General features: G+C 39.9%; 2 protein-coding genes across 4 annotated transcripts in view; one reads left to right on the top strand and one right to left on the bottom strand.

Moving 5' to 3' along the window:
• Positions 1-22,526, bottom strand: part of si:ch73-55i23.1 — a 782,803-nt gene that overhangs the window by 737,772 nt on the left and 22,505 nt on the right. The window lies entirely within an intron of this gene.
• The window catches only part of rabepk (Rab9 effector protein with kelch motifs), a 373,763-nt gene continuing 355,350 nt past the window's right edge, over positions 4,114-22,526 (top strand). The window contains exons 1-8 of one of the 3 annotated variants that reach the window (XM_005171726.5): positions 4,114-4,186; positions 4,397-4,466; positions 6,887-7,059; positions 10,120-10,275; positions 11,157-11,330; positions 12,290-12,439; positions 18,997-19,146; positions 19,944-20,188. In XM_005171726.5, the coding sequence (XP_005171783.1) occupies positions 4,414-4,466; positions 6,887-7,059; positions 10,120-10,275; positions 11,157-11,330; positions 12,290-12,439; positions 18,997-19,146; positions 19,944-20,143 (1,056 nt within the window). In that variant the 5' untranslated portion in view covers positions 4,114-4,186; positions 4,397-4,413 and the 3' untranslated portion in view covers positions 20,144-20,188. Of the gene's footprint in view, positions 4,467-6,886; positions 7,060-10,119; positions 10,276-11,156; positions 11,331-12,289; positions 13,642-18,996; positions 19,147-19,943; positions 20,189-22,526 lie in introns of those variants that run through there. The other 2 variants (NM_001002209.1, XR_012405840.1) reach the window with 2 other exon arrangements.

Here is a 22,526-nt window from a genome sequence, read left to right as displayed (position 1 = left end):
GTGGGTAAGGGCGTGGTCGTGAGCGTGGGGTGGATGCACAAAATCAAAATTTCATATAACTTTAGACATTTATTTGGCTAAAATGAGTGATTCAAAGAGTAAACTTGTATTGGAATTCCATATTAACAGAGGTTAACTGGAAGAAAGCATGGCAGGCTGCTGCTGAACACATATTGTAACTATTTCTAATAAAGTACACTGTAAAAAATATTCATTAATGAACAATTTTCGTATTTAGTGATTCACACGTGTTTATTTCCGATTGTAAATAGCATTATGGGATGTTAATCTCTGCTCTGTCCACTTGTGATGTTGATAATTCAACTCTACAGTTTAACAAAGAGACTTTTATTGACATTTTAGTGGTTTATTATAATATAATGCATAAAAAATCATATATAGAGGGAAATAAGTCTGTAAAGAAAATGTACTGGCAGGTTTTGTTGCGTAATATGCAACACCAACCCAGATTATATAAAATTTTAAACTATTAAACTTGTTCATAAAAGTCACTTTCCAACTTTTAAAGATGTTGGAAGAAAGAAAAAGAAAAACAATAAACCACAAAATATGGAAAACTGCTTATTTATTATTATTTTTAAAGTTTAAGAGGAACTAATTTAAAGACATTACACAAAATATCCTCACCTAACATGTTGTTCTCTAAATTTGTGTATATTGAGAAAGAAAGTTCCTTTAGTAACAGCGGTGAGGATGTCATTTAGTCAAAGTCAAGTCAAAGCTTTATGGTCAATTCAACCACATGTATAGGATTTACAGAGAGACGTGCATAACAGATGATTCATTCATTCATTTTCTTGTCGGCTTAGTCCCTTTATTAATCTGGGGTCGCCACAGCGGAATGAACCGCCAACTTATCCAGCAAGTTTTTACACAGCGAATGCCCTTCCAGCCGCAACCCATCTCTGGGAAACATCCACACACACACTCATACACTACGGACAATTTAGCCTACCCAATTCACCTGTACCACATGTGTTTGGACTGTGGGGGAAACCAGAGCACCCAGAGGAAACCTACGTGAACGCAGGGAGAACATGCAAACTCCACACAGAAACGCCAACTGACCCAGCCGAGGCTTGAACCAGCGACCTTCTTGTACCTACTGCGCCACTGCTTCGCCCCAAAACAGATGATATTAATTGAAAAAGTTGAATTTTTAAAATTACAATTAATACAATTACACATATAATAAAATCTAAGTTAAATAACAATTTATAAACAATACAATTACACTTAAAGGCACTTATTTACTTGTTGATTGCGAAGTCATTTTGAAAAGATTGTTTATATATGTATTCTGCTGAAATTAATCTGTTGATAACACCAAATGTGAAATATATTATTTGTCACGTTAAAAAAATTTTCAAAATTTAATTTTTCTATCATAATTTTCAAACACAAATGCAGACTTCTAAAAATCTAAAGGTTTTTTTTAACAAATATATTCCTCTATTGAAATATTTTTAAAAGAAACGTAAAATCGATTGTAAGTTGTTACGAATATGTATTGGCACCCTATGAATGTCTTACATTTAGTTTATTTTTTTGTTTGTTTTTTAATTATTTGGATATTCAAGTATCTTTGAAACGTTTTTCTTATGCCTGTTTTTTTCTGAAATTGTCATTTACAAATGCAAAAAAATATATGATAATAATAAAATAAATGAGAGCTGCAAGCAGCAGTGAAAGGGACCTCGCACGTGGGCTCACCGCCGCAGGGCAGTGTTGCCAGACATACGATAATTATCGTATTTGTACGATAATTTCGACCTCTGTATGATGTACGATCATTAATACAGCATTCATCTGACAGCTCCATCTGCGATAGCACCCTCCCAATGGATATTGGATAAGACAAAATGGCTAAGCATCCAGCCCCAAATATATAACTATCTCACTAAAACGCCAAGTGTTTGAGAGAAGTTAAAGGCCTACAAGTCTTTGGATGCCTACAATTTTGCTCTGTGTGGTCATGTGCAGGAAATAATGCTCCATGAGGACCAGATTCAACACTATGTAGAGCTGAAAACTGAGGTTCTGCCCAGCCAAAGACAAGGAAAGAAGACGGAGCTGTACAAGGCCTGGGTCATCATCAACAAGCAGAACTACTGCATTCTCACAGTGAACTGCACCTCTACAGCAGGATATGTGAACACACACATTTACATTTCATTGTGAGCATTCAGTGTGCGCAGTTTAATTCACCATATTTAACTGTTCTTGCTGAAATCATTGCTGCAATCAAACATGAGTCACGTGTCTGATTCACCATTGCGTGAACTCACCTGATATAACATGAGAACTGCAGAGTTCAGCATTTCTAATTAGGTCCTCACTCCATTCAGCTCTTCTGATGGCTGTTGTCATTGAAAGCAGTGTGGTGTACGGTAAAAGTTAAGTTTTCAATTTTTGCACTCGATTTTGGCATCCTACCACATGGATGCTATTGCAGGCGGTCTTTTTCTGCAACCAGTATGCGCGGTTGAACTCATGTGACGTAGGTTGGTAATTTCTCCATAACAAACATAAATTTTCGCCACTTCTGGGGCGTGTGCAAAGTGTTGTGAGTTTTCAGGCATGTTTTAACCCTCAAAATCACGATTCATTCTGGAGAAGAAGAAGAAGAAGAGGAAACGGAGCAATTCCAATAGGGCCTACACACCGTTCCGGTTCTCTGTCCCTAATCAGTAGCGTAGCGTAAAATGCAGGGATCACTGACGGGGCCCCCTGATGAAAGGGGGGGGGCAACACGGGGAAGCCTTCACAAACTGAGGAGCGATCACAAACCGAAAGCGGCGAGAGCGTCAAAGTAGCCGGAAGTCATTAATTTTCAATGAGAACCGGCGGCGAGAAACAGCGCGGCGCGTCTTCTCCTGTGTGGGCGTCAAGGAGAGTTGAAATCAAGTCAACTTTATGGTAATGAGCTATGATGCGGTTCGGCGGCGAGCAATCAGAATGAAGTAGTCCACCGCTTGAGAGGAGTTCAGAGAACACAGACCTGTGAACTTTGGTTCCGACCACAGATGTTCCCCGGGGTTTGATTATTGCGGTTGCTGGATTTTCAATAATTGAAAATCGTGACGACACGGGGCCCCATAATCACGCGAGTGCATGCCCTGCGGGCCCGTCCGCTACGCCACTGTCCCTAATAAACGAATTGGCCATGAATAGTCATTTAGCAACCTTACCATGTATTTTAATGATACTATTGACAAAGTCTATGTTTGAATTGTTCATTCATTCATTCATTTTCTTTATGGCTTAGTCCCTTGATTAATCCGAGGTCGCCACAGCGGAATGAACCACCAACTTATCCAGCATTTGTTTTCACGCAGCGGATGCCCTTCCAGCCGCAACCCATCTCTGGGAACCCCATACATTCTCATTCACACACAAACATACACTATGGACAATTTAGCCTACCCAATTCACCTGTCCCGCATGTCTTTGGACTGTGGGGGAAACCGGAGCACCCAGAGGAAACCTACGCAAACGCAGGGAGAACATGCAAACTCCACACAGAAACACTAACTGACCCAGCCGAGGCTTGAACCAGTGACCTTCTTGCTATGAGCCGACAGCACTACCTACTGTGCCACTGCGTCGCCTCGTTTAAATTGTTTATTATAATACTTATCGTTATTATTTTTTGTAGTATTATTATTAGTTGTATAATAATAATAATAACAATTAAATATTTTTTTTATTGTATTTAAATGTATATTTATTCATATATTTTTCAGCAGACAGTGAAGGCTTGGAAATGGTTTGTGGATAAAACGCTCATTGTTACCAAGTGTATGATAAAAAAAAGATTCACTTGTAAGTCATTTTGTATATTTGTTCTTAAATATTTAAATAAATAAATGAACATATTATGTGTTCTTGTTGTTAACATTATTAGGCCGTATTTACGATACATTCTGAAAGCATATAATGAAGAGATAGTTACTCAGGAAGTCTTCAAAACACAAAACATGTTAAAAACAGAGCATCATTATTATTATTATTATTATTATTATTATTATTATTATTATTATTTAATTTTTCTTTTTCCCGGTAAAAACTTTTATTTTGATATAATTTCCGGCAAGGTTTTCTCTTCCTTCTTCTGTCAGTCAGTCGTTTCCATCATCGATCATATTAACATTTGTCGATAAAGGTAAATCCTGATCGTTATCGATCTGCTTTTGCACGAGATTTGTGGCGTGACGTCATATCTCACGCGTTTACCGTGTAGCTTTTACGCGCTTTAACGCCGTCCTGTCTTGGCAACGGAACCGGCGTCCCTGGAAACGGGCTCCGTGACACGAGTTGAGTGGAGTGTGTGTTTGTTTTTGAGAAAAGTTGTGATGTGTGTGTGTGTTTATAGAGTATAAACTGGTGTACATGGAGCTGATTCCTGTTCTGGAGCCCGAGCAGAAGCCGCAGAACAGACACTGGTAAATATACTCATATATTAATATGGTTAGCGCTGTCGCCTCACCGCCGGAAGGTCGCTGGTTTGAGCCTCGGCTGGGTCAGATGGTGTTTCTGTGTAGAGTTTGAATGTTCTCCTCGTGTTGGCGTGGGTTTCCTCCGGGTGCTCCGGTTTCCCCCACAGTCCAAACACAAGCGCTATAGGGGAATTGATCAACTAAACTGGTCGTAGTGTATGAGTGTGTATGGGTGTTTCCCAGTGCTGGGTTGTGGCTGAAAGAGCATCCGCTGTGTAAAACAAACGCTGGAATAGTTAGCGGTTCATTCTGCTGTGTCGACCCCTGATAAACGAGGGACTATGAATAAAAATGAGTGAATAATTTAACTGAATGAATGAATACAACTAAAATTTACGCATAATTGACCATTTTCTGTAGTTCGCTGTGTAAAACATATGCTGGAATAGTTGATGGTTCATTCCGCTGTGGTGACCAATGTTAATTAAAGGGACTAAGCCTAAGAAAAAATAGTTAATGAATGAATACATGCAATAATTTCACACAATTTTGACCGTTTTCTGTAGTTCTCACCTTCTCTCGCAGCAATATTGGTTTATATAACGTTAATGTATAAATCCTGCATGTTGTTATTATTCAAACTTTCTTTTATTAGTCATTACCAATATCCTTGTTAAATGCTTGATTCTGATTGGCTGATGAGCATTGTAGTTATTGTCAGAAAAAGTAGTTCTGGCATGTTTAGAGTGCATTACAGCTCCATATCACTCCGCTGAATGATTAGAGTTATTTCACAGCTACACAGTCAGAAATCACATCAGATCGCAACAGGAGGAGGAAGAGGAGATGTGGAGGACACTAGTGCTAAACACAGGAGCAGGAACACCTGACAAATAAACTTTAAACACACAACATCTCAACCGTGGATTCAGCAGCTGTGCTGGAGACCAGAGAAGAGCAATTGATTATATGAGCAATATCACACGAGTAGCAGTGCGATATGGCTGTATATCGGCACTGGTGGGAGGCGTGCGATGCGGCCGAGTGCCTTAGTGCCCCCACCAGTGCCGATATACAGCCATATCGCACTGCTAAGAGTGTGATATTGCGTTTATACAACAGTTTGACGGCATAATTGTGTATATAAAAACAAAATCAAACACTGCGAGTTTCAAAAACCCTTTTGTATGAGGAACTACTTTCTTCCGGATTCAAATCATAAGCTGACAGTTAAACAGCTGAGTGTGCATCTTTTAAACTTTAGATCTGTAGTGTCTGCTTTCTGCTGGCTGTATGTGGGCGGAGTAATACACAAAGGGTAAAGAGGCTGTAGGAGTTCTGATATTGCAGAATATTGCACGGCTATCAGCCAATCAGATTTGAGAACCAGACAGAACTGTGTATAATAGAAAATAATACACACCTGAGGTATAAATGCCACTCCATTTCACCACATCACCACCTCAAGTGTGCATTATTCTCTTATAATTCACTGTTGTGCCCCCAATTCATCTTTATATATGAGTGTATGTACACTATCTGACGGAAGTCTTGTCGTCTATTCGAGTTTTAGGAACAGTGAATAATAGCTGGACTTCTAGTTGATGATTTGGTGTCAGAAGTGTCTTATATGAAAGGCAAAGGCCTCTAGATTTTGCTTATTTGAGCTCAATAAAATATGATAATGTCTTGATTGTTAATGATGTCATTAGGACAGTAAGCTCTGACTCTTCTCAGACTAAAGTCTCATCACTGAACAGAAATAATGTCCAGTATAGAATATAAAGTCCTGCTGCAGTGGAGACAGAATGAATCTTGTGTCTGACTCCATCATGAGCTTGGAGGACTGCATCAAGACTCTTTGTGTTCATCTTCAACACCTCCTCCTTCATCTTACCCCAGACATGCTCAATAATGTTCATGTCTGGTGACTGGGCTGGCCAATCCTGGAGCAGCTTGACCTTTTCTGCTTTCAGGAGCTTTGATGTGGAGGCTGAAGTATGAGCAGGAGCGCTATCCTGCTGGAGAATTGTCCCTCTCCTGTGGTTTGTAATGTAATGGGCAGCACAAATGTCTTGATACCTCAGGCTGTTGATGTTGATCATCCACTCTGCAGATCTCTCGCACGCCCCCATACTGAATGAACCCCAAACCATGATTTCTCCTTCACCAAACTTGACTGATATCTGTGAGACTCTTGGTCCATGCTGGTTCCAGTAGGTCTTCTGCAGTATTGGTGATGATTGATGCAGATCAGCAGATGATTCATCTGAAAGATCCACCTTCTGACACTTTTACACATGATCAACTAGAAGTCAAGTTATTTGCTGCTCTTACAACTGGAATCAACGACGATTCCATTTTCTCGAAGTGAATATAGTATGTGTCTGTCGGTGGTCTTCATCATGGGTCTCTGTTCTGCACAGGTATGTTCTGGAGCCCACAGGTGCAGCTCCTGGAGTCTCCGTAGGCCACACCTGCTCATTCCTGCCCGCTGCCCATCACCATGATGAAGATGGAGGAGGAAAGGGGAAGATTGTGATTGTCGGAGGAGCAAATCCCAGTGGAAGCTTCGCTGACTCCTACATCATCAATCTAGGTGCTGCAGAAACACCTGACGCTGACTGCTGTAAAGAGAGACAGATCCAGTATTACAGAGAAAACAATGTAAACTATTTACACATTATTGCAATGGTCACCAAACTTGTTCCTGGAGGGCCGGTGTCCTGCAGATTTTAGCTCCAACTCTAATTAAACACACCTGAACAAGCTAATCAAGGTCTTACTAGGTATACTTGAAACACCCAGGCAGATGTGTTGAGGCAAGTTAGAGCTAAACCCTGCAGGGACACCGGCCCTCCAGGACCGAGATTGGTGACCCCTGCATTATTGGAACAAAACGTAGACTAAAATCAATTTCTTAAATACTATTATTTTTGTCATAATTGGGTGTCTATAAAAGAAACAGATGCTTTTATAAATTGAAGATGGATATTGATTGATTATATTTAGCAGGGGTCACCTGCCTGGATGCATCAAGTATACCTAGTAAGACCTCGATTAGCTTGTTCAGGTGTGTTTGATTAGAGTTGAAGCTAAAATCGGCAGGACGCCTGCCCTCCAGGAACAGGTTTGGTGACCCCAGATATTTAGCATCAAGAAAACCTTTTATTTAACAACAGGATGGGTATTTTTTGTTAATTTTACCCTACACAAAAGAATTGAATTATTAGCCGATGGACAATTGTATAATAGATTGCCTTATTATTGTATATGATGACATGAGACTCCTATACCACTGTTCTGTCATTGTAAATCTTTAAATAAAAAAAAAAATCTGAAAAAAAACAAAAAAAAAAAAAACAGGCATGGGTATCTCGATCCTGGTGGGCCGGTGTCCTGCATAGCTTTGCTCCATCCCTAATCAAACACACCTTCCGGTAGCTTTCTATTGATCTTGAAGACACTGATTAGGGGCGTACTCACACTATGCTATCCGTACCATGCCCAGGCCCGTTTCCCAGATCGTTTGAGAAGTGCGAGTTCTCTGAGGGTGCTTTCACACTAGCACTTTTGGTCCGCACCAGAGTTCATTTGACGTCATAGTACGGTACGTTAAGCTAGTGTTAACGTGTCTTCTGAACTCGGTTGCGCACCCATGAACCGTACCCGAGTCCGCCTGAAAGAGGTGGTCTGGGGTACGGTTCATGCGAACTCTGCTACGGTTCACTTCTGATGTGAATGCAATCGTACCAAGTCACGGAAGTGAACCGCCGACTGTACAACAAACTGTTGTTTTCATAACGTTCGTTCGTGGTTGTGTGTGTGTGTGTTTGTGTGTGTTTCATACCTTGGTGACACGCTGACTGAGCTAGGGCAAACACAGTGATACACATTGATGTCTGCTTGTCTTCTCCAAAAACAGCTTCTGCAGACACTGTGTGATGTTCTGATTGTTGATAATATGTTTTTAATTAAACACCCGCTAACTAATCCCTCTCCCACCTCTAAATAACTAAAGAGAAATATGTAAATAAGAAAAAAAACATCTTCAGCGTCACACGCCGCTTACTCAACTGCACTGACTGGGACAAACATACATATGGTAGCACCCGCCTCTAACCTAGTGGAATAACAAAAAAATCTACTACGTGAGTGTAAAATGTAAGTCACGTGACATACTTCCCTTCACTTCCCTCTAGGTATTTTTAAATCACAAAAACTCTCTTTAAAGCGAACCCGAGCACAAGATAGGCACCAAAAGTTACAAAAACACAGCAGCAACAAGCAACATGGATCCCCCTCTCATCTGGGCTGAGTCATCACTGGAGCGTTTAAATAACACCCATCCTCTTCTGATTGGTCCACTCGGGAGAACTCTGCCAACCAATCGGAACACCTAGATTTTAGAAGTATAGGAGACAGCAAATAGAAACAGAGAGGGGAGGAGGGAACAACAGAGCAACACCCCCAGGCATGTAACAGCGGCAGATGGACGCGAGTCGCTTTTTGTATGTCCAAAACTAAAAGCTTCAGTTAAAGCAGAATGACCGCGATGTGCGGAAGTCTTTCCATTTCGGCTTTCGTCTAGCAACGGACATAAACAAAACAGCAGCTCGATGACGCAAGCGTACCGGGGTTCAGAAGGAAAAAAGACAGTGTGAACACAAACCAATTGAGGAGGTGGCAGGGGGGAGACAATTGAACTTGGACAATCGAAACACCCTGAATCGGGCTCAGGCACGGTTCACTTGGCCGGCCCTAGTCCGGATGGAAGAGGTGGGCCTGAATGCGGTTCACTTGGGCTTAGGCGCGGTACGCTTGTGTGTGAGTGCAAAACGCGCCTAAACCCGAAACTGAAAGCGAGATGTGACTTTTAAGGGACTGATTTATATAGATTTATTAATCATTCTTACCGTTCAATGAGCAACAACTGTCGAAGATTATTAAAGCCACTTTAACGAAAATTATTAAACTCCTCACTGCACGACAGCTGCACCTTCAGCAAACCTCCTCATTCCTGCAGCACGAGGACTTCATGATTGTTTATGAGCGTCAAATGTGGCGGATCTGTTCTGCAAACTATTTGACTCCGTTTTCACTGGATTTCAAACCACTAACCGATATAACTAGAGAAATGTCCACTGTGCTGAGCGAGAGCGCTTCTCTACTGAACAGCGCAGCATCGATGACGTAAGCGTGCCTAGGACCGAATGTAATGTGAGGGCAGGCCGTTGGGGGAGACGGGAGAGGGGACAAGTGTGCTTTGGCCCGGTTCAAGGCAACTGTACATAGTGTGAGTACGCCCTAGTTTGTTCAGGTGTGTTTGATTAGTGTTGGAGCTAAACTCTGCAGGGAAATCAGCCCTCCAGGATCCAGTTTGCCCATCGCTGAAAATTCATTGATTGAATTATTTTAAATATTTGTACATGTTAGGGACGCCTAGTGGTGAAAACCTTGTAAATGCAACAAAAACCCAAAAGCAAAACATGGATTAAACTTGACTGTTTGTTCTTCAATATATTTCAAGGCTTTTATATTGGTTTTTTTTTTTAAATCAGCCATCGCTTGTTCAAATAGCATATGATCTTTCTTACACCGTTAATATGAGCTCATGAATATGCAGTCATTAAACTAATTTCTCCTGTGTTTTTGGCAGATACTCATCAATGGGATCTTCCAGATTGGGAGGGTCTGCAGGCACGTTATGAACACTGCAGTTTCACTCCTGAAAGCGAGCCGCAAAGCCTCTGGGTGTTTGGAGGAGCAGAGAAGAGCACAAACCGCAACTGTGTTCAAGCGCTGCGCTTCTCAGGTTATTATTACATGATCATTCATCCATTCATTTTTATTTCAGCTTAGTCCCTTTATTAATCCGGGGTCGCCACAGCAGAAAGAACCACCAACTTATCCAGCACATGTTTTACACAGCGGATGCCCTTCCAGCTGCAACCCATCACTGGGAAACATCCACACACACACATTCATTCACACACAGACACTACGGACAATTTAGCCTAGCCAATTCCCCTATACCGCATGTCTTTGGACTGTGGGGGAAACCGGAGCACCTGGAGGAAACCCATGCGGACGCAGGGAGAACATGCAAACTCCACACTGAAACGTCAACTGAGCCATGTTACTGTTCTAAACAGCCTTAATCGAAACAGTCTGCAGAAACACTTTGATTGACATCCTCCCCTTATAAGTGTCATCGGGAAAGCCCCCCCCAATAGTGACCATCTCTTCCTCATTAGCATAAACAGCCCTGAGTGAGAAGCAGCCGACTGCCATTCTTTTAGCTCAGAAAGAGGGCACAATCTCATTTGAATTTAAAGTGACAATCACCACAACGCCACGTTTAGGATTAAAGCCTGAAGAGTTTCAGAAAGCTAGAGAACATTATTAGTGCGCTATATTGAACTCAAGCTTCACTACACACTAGAGACATCACTGACGAATTTTACATTTGTACATCCCCCATGAAAAGGGGAATAAAAGGTCCCCTTTAAGTAATTATGCTGAACATTCAGCTTTACATTACAGCTATAAATCGCATTTGACTGTGTATTCATGTTTAAAACAGCTCTTGTAAATTAAAAAAAAAAAAATACAATTTTATTAACGTGCATTTGATCCAGTACACGCATAAGAGGCTTCTTCACGGAGTATTTTCTTCTCCTGACTCTCCTGCAGATGGTGGTGAAGGCCGCAGGTTTTGGCAGTCGGTGCAGGTGACTGGAGTGCCTCCTTCTGGCCGCACGTATCACACAAACTCAGCTTGTGTTGGAAACCGGCTGTTTGTGTTTTCTGGAGGAGAAGCAGGATCTTCAGCAGTCACTGATGCGCAGCTCCACGTGTTTGACGCAGGTCTAGATGCATTTTCAACTGAATCTGAATATTGAGTAGAGGGCGGGGTTTTACTTCAGTATGATGATGTATTTTTAACTGAAACTGAATATTGAGTAGGGGGCGGGGTTTTACTTCAGTATGATGATGTATTTTTAACTGAAACTGAATATTGAGTAGGGGGCGGGGTTTTACTTCAGTATGATGATGTATTTTTAACTGAAACTGAATATTGAGTAGGGGGCGGGTTTTTACTTCAGTATGATGATGTATTTTTAACTGAAACTGAATATTGAGTAGGGGGCGGGGTTTTATTTCAGTATGTTGAAATATTTTCTACTCAATCTGAATATTGAGTAGAGGGCGGGGTTTTATTCCAGTATAATGACGTATTTCCAACTGCAACTGAATATTGAGTAGGGGGTGGGGCTTTATATCAGTATGTTGATGTATTTTCTACTGAATCTGAATATTGAGTGGGGGGTGGAGTTTTGTTTTGGTATGATGGCGTATTTCCAGCTGAAACTGAATATTGAGTAGGGGGTGGGGCTTTATTTCAGTAAGATGATGTTTTTCTAGCTGAATCTGAATATTGAGTAGGGGGCGGGGGTTTATTTCAATACGATGATATATTTCCAACCAAAACATAATTTATTTGGTTTTATTTTTGAACTCTTCCTCTCATCTTTCACTCCCAGCAAATTAATGGTTAAAGGGGTGTGGCTAAGCATATTTCACCCAATTAGAGTAATCTGAGATGATTGTTCCAGAGCAGAAGATGATCAGATTTTGATTAAATATCAACAAAACAAGCTGTCTTTGCAGTGGATTACCTTGGACTTTTATTTTAAATGTTTAACTACCATATCTGATATGCATATTACGAACTGTTTAACTACCAAATATGTTTAATTTCCAAATCTGGATAGTATAGCATTTCCTCCTATAATTGCGTATGTTTCCACTGTGTTTCTGTGTAGTCAGTGTGACGTGGACGCAGCCGGACACCACAGGGACTCCTCCAGCTCAGAGACACGGACATGTGATCACAGCCGTGGGTTCAGACATTTACATACACGGAGGAATGAGCGGAGAGAAGTTTCACAGCGACATGTTCACACTGAACACAGGTGAGGGTGAGGAGCGCTAAACCAGCAAAGCAAACACTTGAGATGTGCGCACGTCCAGTTGAAGTCAGAATTATTCACCCTCCTCTTTTTATTTTTTCCCTAATTTCTGTTTAATGGAGAGAAGACGATGGCAGTAAATAATATTAGACTAGATATTCTTCAAGACACTAGTATTCAGCTTAACGTGACATTTAAAGGCTTCACTAGGGTAATTAGGGTAAAGTTAGGGTAATTAGGCAAGTCATTGTATAACAGTGGTTTGTTCTGGAGACAATCCAACACTAATATTGCTGAAGGGGGCTAATAATATTGACCTTAATTGGCTTTAATACAATTAAAAGCTGCTTTTATTCTAGCCGAAATAAAACACTTTCTCCAGAAGAACAAATATTAGAGGAAATACTGTGAACATTTCCTGAATCTGTTCAACATCGTTTGGGAAATTTTTAAAAAAGTGCAAATAATGTAAACTTCAACTGTGTTTATAAGAAAAAGTGTTACTTGCCATGGTGCTGCTGTTTTCCCACCAAACTGATGTCACTTCCTGAAGGATGATGCTGTCATTTAGGATTTGTTATTTCTTTATCCTGAAAGAACAGGATTAATTCCACTATTTCAGTAGTATTCCTTTAGTTTTGCTATTTTGGTGCATTATAAATAAAATGCATTAATAAGATTATTAGAGTGTAACTTTTCAATTGTTTTATTCATTGCTGTCACATTAAAAAAAATGCTACCACTAGGATATTAGTGAAATACTAAAGCTAGCAAATATTTATTCAATGCATGTAAATTTTATTTCCCAAATGGAAACATACTAGTTCACTAAACAATGCACTCAAAAACAAAACTAATAAATCCCCAAACTCTTTTAAACTTCTCCCAAACACAAGAAAAATAAACATATAATGTCTTAGCTGTTTGATGATGGTCCCTTCTTCTGTACAAAGAAAAACATTGAGTGTGTTGAAAATCACTGATCCGCTTCAAAACTCACAGTTAATGTTGGAATGAAACTGCATGATGGCCTCCATGAAAAATCGTCCAAGATTATTCAGACATCATACCCTTAAAACATTATGGAAGTCCTTAAGTTGAGCTTAAAACTCTAGGTTTCTCAACTAATACTTCACAAAATTACTATCAGTTTAAAGCATAGACTGTAAAATATATGGACGTAGTATCCGTGACGTCAACCATAGGTTTCTAAAGAGCGCAAAAGAAGCAGAGATGTATAGTAACGAAGTAGAACTACTTCACTACTGTACTTAAGTACTAAAAGGCAGTTTCTGTACTTTACTGGAGTATTATTTTTTTCTCCTACTTCCACTTTTACTTAAGTACATATTTTCCATGAGTTTAATACTTTTACTCCGATAGATTTTTTATGTGCTGCATCGTTACTCGTTACTAGGGGTGTCAAAATGATTGATATCAGTTCAGTAATAGGTCATACCCGGTTATTACGTGATGACGTCATTTATCTCCTATGAGCGATGTCGCAATACTATGGCGGAGGACGGAGGCGCGAGGGCGAAGCGGCACAGCATACCAGCCGCTAGTTTACTGTTAGGGAGAAATATTGTAAAACTTCACCTCTGCCTATCTCTCGCTCTCTCACTTTGGACATTTGACCCGCTGGCCAGTTTGTAAGGTAACTTTTCCTCTCTTCTTAGCTGTTAAAGCTGTGGATCCAGACATGAGCGTGCCAAGTTTTCTCCACTGTGTCTATTACCTGTGATAATCGCGTATTCTTCCCGCCATGGGTGAACAGCGCTTGTATTTCTAAAGCCCTTTCTGTTGAGGACAATAACCAATCATAGCTGTGTAAGACCCGCCTGTCATCGCTCAAAAAGCAGGCGGGATAATATTGACATGAGTTTATTAGCTGTAAATGCTCGTGCTGTCTTCTGTGCATGAGTTTTGTTTGATACATCCAGGAAGAGTGTTTTCTTTGAGCAGGTCAAATTAAGGGCACAGTTCGTATATCTGACTGCTGTATTAAAGGACAAAATTTTATTACAAAAACCCCTTTAACTGTCACACCAAGACAAAAGCAATAGAATGTTTTTGATTGCATTTCTTAACTCCTAATGTCGCTAGTTAACAAGATCAGTGCATTTTTATTCAACACATCCCATTATTTCTAAAATATCAGCCTCTATGGTTGAGATGTTGGTTTATGGTAAAAGTACCAGAATTAATAAATATACTACAGAAAATATGAACTGTAAGACCAATTTCATTAAAAACATAATAAAAATAAATAAAAATTATTATTAAATCATAACCATAAGCCATAAAATAGTTCAGATTTTCATTTAACACAGTAATATACACATTTTCCTGTTTTTTTTTTACAATAAAATCAAAATCAAGTGAATTTGTGAAGCAGGATTTAGTTTGCTTGTTTAGTTTAAAGCTTTTTATTTTAAAGCAATCAAACTTCAAAACTCCCAAAGTGTGAGTGTGTTTGTGTGTGTGTGAGTGAGAGTGAATAATGTGTAAGAGAAAATAACAGTGTGATTGAACGTGTGTGTGTGTGTGTGTGTGTGTGTGTGTGTGTGTGTGTAAGAGAGAGTGTAAAAACAATTGCAACCTATGTAATGTCCCCACAATTCACAAAAATGTGTGTGTGAGAGAGAGAGATAGAGAGAGAACTGTGTGTGTGAGAGTGTATGAATGTGTGAGAGTGGGGAGAGAGTGTACATTTAGGTGTGTGCAGGGCAGTGTGTGTGTGTGAGAGAGAGTATATATATGTGAGTGAACATGCTGAATTATCTCATCAGTGAAGGCATTTTCTGGTAAAAGGGCCTGACGATGTGAGCTCTTGTACTATAGAAACTATTTACAGAGAAAAACAGTATGATAAGCCATGTTTCTTTTCGTTCTGCTTAATCAAGTACCCCAAAAAGATATTTAAAATAAACAAAACAATTAGTGTATTTTGACTGCTTTCTTTAATAACTACATTACACAATACTTGTACTTTTACTTTCAGTACTTGAGTAGTAAATTTTGAAATAAACTACTTGTAATACTTAAGTACAAAAAATGTTGAATACTTTTGTACTTCCACTTAAGTATGGTGCTTAAAGAGCACTTCTACTTCTACTCAAGTCAATTTTTGATAAAGCACTTGTACTTTTACTTAAGTATGGGTCTCTGGTACTTTATACATCTCTGAAAAGAAGCCACAAGTAGGCGTGGCCAACCGTAACCATTTTGTCATCACACCCACGACAGGATACCAAACATGCGCAAAGAGGAGGAGAGTGGGCGGAGCTACAGACGCATGCTGCATTTAGCTTGGACCTGGTTCAGACACACTTTACTTTGGGAGAAACGCTTAATACTTTATCACTTGTGACTCGTTTGTATTCTGACCACTTGTGCTTGGTTGTACACTATATCAATAAAGTGTTTAAACTTTTAAAAACACTGCTGTAATACATTGAGCCACTAAACATTGTTCTTATGACGTTTCTCAACTGGAGGAAAACGCGAATTACATCCAAACACTTCAGATATAGTCTGTGTTAGTTAATGTAAGACTATTGATGAAATCCAGCATAACACTGTATGACAACGCTTCAGATGACTGATCTAGAGCCTACAGCTAATCAATCTGACAGATTCTGGAGTGCATTACAGCTCTAAATATAAATATAAACGATAAATGATCTTAAATAAAACAAACACATGTATAGAGATGGTATATAAAGTATATAACTTTACTCACATGGGAAACGGAGGCCACGTGAACGGTTTGTGAGCACAATTAGGTGCCCTCAGCATGACATTCCATCAAATAAGTGTAGGAAACAAGTCCAAAAGGCAGTCGACTGTGTAAAGCCACATAAAACAACACAGAAATACGATAAATATGCCGAGTTCAGTGGCTAATCTGCAGGATTCAGCTGAGGTGACGTGACGGCGACCAACGAGACCTAGCTGTCACTCAAGTGGCCACGCCCTTAATTATGCAAACTTAATATAACTTAATATAAAGGAAACGGATGAGTTATAAAAAAATTCACCCCCTCACAGTTGTCATGAAGGGTAATATTAGCTGTATTAACCAAAATCTTTTTTGTAGCAGGCTGTAAACACCTTTTTTTCTGCTGTAAAGTTGGCCATTCTAACAGTGGACTCAATTGAAATTTGCTCTGTTTTGGAGCCTGGAGCGGCCAGGACTAGCAGAATTTCAGATGAATTGCAGTTTTAGTTACTTCCGTACAGGGGTGTTGCTAGGGTCGAAAGGGATAAGGGGCTTAGCCCCAAAGACCCCCCCCCCCCCCCCCGCCCCCGCCCCCCATAAAAAATTATGATTACGTTAAACAGAAATTAGGGGAAAAAATGAACAGGGGGCTAATAATTTATCTGGGGCTAATCAGACTTCAACTGTATGTCTTCTTTCAGCCATCTCAGGTATTTTCATAAGAAAGTCAATTTATAATCCCCTGCTAACTGACATAGCATGTTACAGTAGAATGTAGCTATACAATATGCTAGATGCATGAACTCACTGTGATTTAACTATTACAGAAACAGATGTGACTGGCTATATCATATCTAGATAAATATGCCTAGATATATATATCATATCTAGAAAGCTAGAACAATTTACGTTTTTCTGTCTAATTTGCATGTGTGCATTGATATGATGCACATTTTATCGATTACAGTTATTTTATTTTACCAAAACTACACACAGTTTATACTGTGGAAACAAATGTTAAGCTTCACTTCACTAGTAGTTAGAACTATTCAGTTTCGCGAAAGAGTTGTATTATTACCTCATCAACTTCAGCTCTTCAAAATAATGAATAAATGAAGTGCTGTGGCGTTTTTTTTTAAACATCATGTGACAACAGTGCCACTCCCACCTGCCGGTAGATACAGGTACTGCTGAACAGCTGACCGGACACAAACACTGCGTGAGGTGGAATGTGCGTGATGTACGCCGTAATTTTCAGTACTTAGATAACAAATTAATTGTTTTACACCATTATATATACTTATATATTATTTATTATATATACTTATATTTTTATTTAAGTGCAACACATTGCAAAAGATCAGGGGCTTTTGACAATACATCAGGGGCTTAAGCCCCCAAAGCCCCCCCCTCGCAATGCCACTGCTTCCGTATTGGCTTCCTGAGGGAGAGCGGGAGGTTGCCGCTTGGTTTGAAGTAGCCTCAAAGAACCATAGCTGCGTCCCAAATGGCACACTATACACTATGCACTCATGCACTATGTACTTATGCACTTACACACTCAACAGGATAGTATATGTATGTAGTGCTGTCCCAAATGGCACACTAATGTTTTTTACTAAGCGGAAATTCAAACCGTTTCCCTGATGACGTTTGACTGTTGCAAATCAGTGAAATAAACGACTGAATTATCAAGTAATACCTGCCGTGAGTATTGCCGCATTTACCATCCGGAGGCGCTATAATCACTCTCGTAGGAGAATTTTGCTTTCACTATCCAAAATAAATAAAGTTATTCAACACGTGCGTCCGATCGCTCCGCCCCTTCCGCTACGTAAGCAAACCTGCGGTCGTTTAGTGCGTGAAGTGTCCATCATTACACACTTCATTTTAGCGGCTGAATGAGTGCATCATCCGGGTAATTAAAGTGCACTTATTATTTTGAGAGTTTTCAATGTGAACACACTACTTACACTATTTATACTACAAAATGGCGTAAAATAGTGCATAAGTATGCGATTTGGGACGCAGCTCATGTGCTCCATAAAAACACTAACTTCTCTCCTCTTCTTCTTCTCAAACTTTATACCCTCTATGTATCTCACCCGCGCCATCTAGTGCCCTGTAGTATCCCTTAGAAAAGTATTTTCCTTTCATTACAAGTGACAGACATTTCATTCTGTTACAAGAGACCACAATAATAATAATGAGCATAACAACAGTTTATCCAATATGTTATGTTTAGATTAAAATAATAAATTATATTTAGATCAAGAATCATTTAATGGCATATTAAAAGACAGTGTTTCTAGAGAAATAGAATATTAAATGAGAAAACAGTGGGCGTGGCTTGTTTTTTCTACTGTGAGCTGATTGGATGTATTAAGGTAGGCGTTTCATTCAGAAAGATGGGTAAAAGGGCGTGGGGAGAGTTATTACAACCTAACAGACTCCTCCTGCTCATCATTACTGTTTGATATCAAAACTGACAACTGGAGGGGCGTGGTTAAGTATGATAGCCACGCCCAATTCCTTGGACAGACCTAATCTGAGAATTGAACTGAAAACATACAGGAAGTGCATTTGCAGATTTCAATTAAAGATTACAAGAGCAAACTACTGTTCTTAATGACATGCACAGATGAATTGTTCAGCACTAAACTAGCGATGAGAGCTAACAACATCACTGTGGCTAGCTTTGATTTCATGTGTACTTTAAAATAAATAGATAAACGCATTGAAAAAGAAATTGCAGAGTAAAACTGATAGAAGGATTGGAAGTAAGGTTGTATAAATGATACCTCATTGCATGTTATCATTGTCTTTTCTTCTCCAGAGTCTCTGAAATGGCAGAAGGTGAAGGCTAAAGGTGATCTCCCACCCGGAGTCGCAGCTCATTCATCTGTAACATTCAACAAAAACATCTTCATCTTTGGAGGAATGACGGCAGACGGAGCCACAAACTCCATGTTTAAGTTTCAATGCGGTACGATAGCATCACAATATGACCAGCTTTTCTTTAAAGGGGATTTATTATGCCCCTTTTGTAAAATAAGATGCCAAATAATGTCTCTAAAGTGTGTGTAGAGAAGTTTGAGCTCAAAATATTACACAGATGATGTTCTCCAGCTCTCTGAAACTGACCCTTTCAGGCTTCGATACTAATCGTGGTGTTTTGGTGACTGTCGCTTTAAATGCAAATGAGATTCTGCTCTTTTCAGAAGAGAGTGGAGCTACAGATGCATATGCATGAGCATAGTGACAGATGTAAACAGCAGTGTGTGTGTTATGTGTGCTTCAGTGTGAGTGTGTGCTTGATGCTTCTGTCAGTCTATGTGGCTCCTCTATCTAAAACTCCACATCTATAATCCTCTTAGTCTATGCTGACATTATCTTCAGCAGCTCAAACACTCTAATGGCTAATGGACAGACGGCTGCTTCTCACTCAGGGCTGCTGGAGATGCTAATGAGATGGAGAGATGGGCACTAGTGGGCGGGGCTTTCCCCCTCTGATGACACGTACAAAGGGAGAATGTCAATCACAGTGTTTCACTCATCAAGTCTGATTAGAACAAACTCAATTAATTACTGTTGAGCATTAGATGCTGCTGGAGATATTCACACACAACTGTGTTTAAACCCCTCATTAAGTGAATTTTGCATAATAGGTGCCCTTTTAAATGTATGGAGTCTTAAAAAAAGGTCTTAAAAGGTATTATTATTTACTAATCAACAGCCTATCATCAATTTTCCCTCATGTTCTGCTTGTTGTTTCTTCCTCAGATAAACAGCGCTGGACTCTGCTGAAGTTTGAGGGGGATCTTCCTCCGGGTCGGCTGGATCACTCCATGTGTTTACTGCCGTGGAGAGTAAAGATGGAGGACAGCGAACATGCAGACGTTCAGCATCTGTGCTTTGTCTTTGGAGGAATGGACACTCAGGGCGTCATATTCAACGACTGCCTTGTTACTGTGCTGACGTGACCAGTGTGCTTTAATATTCAATAAATAAATCCTCAAACCGCTTCATTTCATGTCCACAGGCCTCCCGCTCTAAACTAGATGTCAGATTCCCTCATTTTCCCTGATGACTATAAAGCTGAATTTCCAGAAGTGGATCCCAAATCGCATACTTATTACCCATTTTGTAGTATAAGCAGTGCATTTACATATTTAGTGCACTTTAAATACACAGATGTTGCACTTTTTTAACCTTTGAATATACACTCACCGGCCGTTTTATTAGGTACACCTGTCCAACTGCTCGTTAAGAATCTAATCAGCCAATCACATGGCAGCAGGACAAGAAGATATGCTGCAGTTCAGAGCGAGCATCAGAATGGGGAAGAAAGGGGATTTAGGAGACTTTGAACGTGGCATGGTTGTTGCTGCCAGACGGGCTGCTCTGAGTATTTCAGAAACTGCTGATCTACTGGGAGTTTCACGCACAACCATCTCTAGGGTTTAAAGAGAATGCTCCGACAAAGAGGAAATATCCAGTGAGCGGCAGTTCTGTGGGCGCAAATGCCTTGTTGATGAGGCCAAAGGTCAGAGGAGAATGGCCAGACTGGTTCCAGCTGATAGAAAGGCAACAGTAACTCAAATAAGCACTCGTTACAACCGAGCTCTGCAGAAGAGCATCTCTGAACACACAACACGTCCAACCTTGAGGCGGATGGGCTACAGCAGCAGAAGAGCACACCGGGTGCCGCTCCTGTCAGCTAAGAACAGGAAACTGAGGCTACAATTCACACAGACTCACCAAAACTGGACAATAGAAGATTGGAGAAACGTTGCTGCTCTGATGAGTCTCCATTTCTGCTGACACATTCAGATGCTCGGCTCACAATTTGTTAAATTTGTTAATTCAAAGCTCACCTTTGTTCATGTAGTGGAAGGGGTGGAGCTATCTGGCACTGAAGTTGGATTTCTTTATTAATTTTGGATTGTGGACACAAAATTCTCCCATGTCAGTGAATATGCCGCCTCCTGATGGTGAATGTGGTTGTACTATTTGGTAGTTTGGTACATATTTCACTAAAAAACTCTACACGGTTGAGTGTATAAGTGTATTAGCGCTGCACAATATATAGTTTCAGTACTGATATCTCAATATGTGTGTGTGTGTGTAATAGTCACATTACAGGATCTGCAATGTTAAGATGGGATTATATTCGATCAACAACTGAGAATACATGAGTCATTGCAACGTAAAACCATAACAGAGTCAAGCTTTATCATTTACATGTCTTATGGGCATTTCAAGAGAGTTTAAAGCATATAATAACGTAAAACATTTGTAACTTTAATTAAGAGAAATTTGACTGATTTATTAATACAATGAAGACTATACAGGGTTATTTTACATTACATTATTAAATTTCTGTATCTCAATACTGCTTGACTCTCTGTAAAATCATAAATAACTTGTTTGACTTTTTCTTTGCTAATTATTTTTGCAATTTTACTTTTTATAAATGATTCACACCTTACAAAATCAACACAATTAATCTAAATGAATGATGTTTTCTTCCACAAATAGAGCTAATCAAGCCAATTGTATTCACATTGCAATATAAATGGCAGCAAATATCACAATATTAGATTTTTCCAATATCGTGCAGCCCTAAAGTGTATAGTGAGTGATTTGGGACATAACTTATGATTCCATAACTGCTGAAATGAAAGGATGGTTCACCCAGAAAAGGAAATCGACTCACCCTCAACTGCTTCTAAACCAGTAGTCTCAAACTAGATTCGAGCAGAGCAGAGTTCAGCTCCAACCACCTTCAACTCACTGCTCAATAGTCTCTGGTAGTTTTGAACTCCTTGATTAGTTGGATCAGCTGCGTTTGATTAGGGGTGGAGCGGCGACCCCCAGAAATCCAGAGACCTATGACCTAGAAAGAGCTTGATTAGCTGCTTCAGGTGTGCTTAATTGGGGTTAGGGTTATGCAGGACACCGGCCCTCCAGCACCAGGTTTGTGCATCCCTGTTCTAAACCTTCATGAGTTTGTTCTGTTGAACAGTGAAGAAGATATTTTGCAGGAAACCTGAAGCCATTCACTTCCATAGTAGGAAAAACAAATGCTATGAAAGTAAATGGGTACCGATTTCCATCTTCTCAGAATATCTTCCTCCGTGTTCAACAGAAGACTGACAAACATTTGGAACAAAGTGAGAGTAAATAATGAGCGTATTTTCAGTTTTGGGTGAACGGTTCCTGATGCAAGATAAAGTAAACAGTGCAGAATTTGCCATGGTTTTATATTCAAAATACATTAGATTAACAATCGTTTTTCATGTAGGGTCCTGCATCAAATATGGTGGAAAAGAGCTTTATATGGTCAAGTGCACACTCTCTCTT

Source organism: Danio rerio, chromosome 5 (assembly GCF_049306965.1).
Source record: "Danio rerio strain Tuebingen ecotype United States chromosome 5, GRCz12tu, whole genome shotgun sequence".
Classification (NCBI taxonomy): Eukaryota; Metazoa; Chordata; class Actinopteri; order Cypriniformes; family Danionidae; genus Danio; species Danio rerio.
This window is presented reverse-complemented; position numbering and strand designations above follow the sequence as displayed.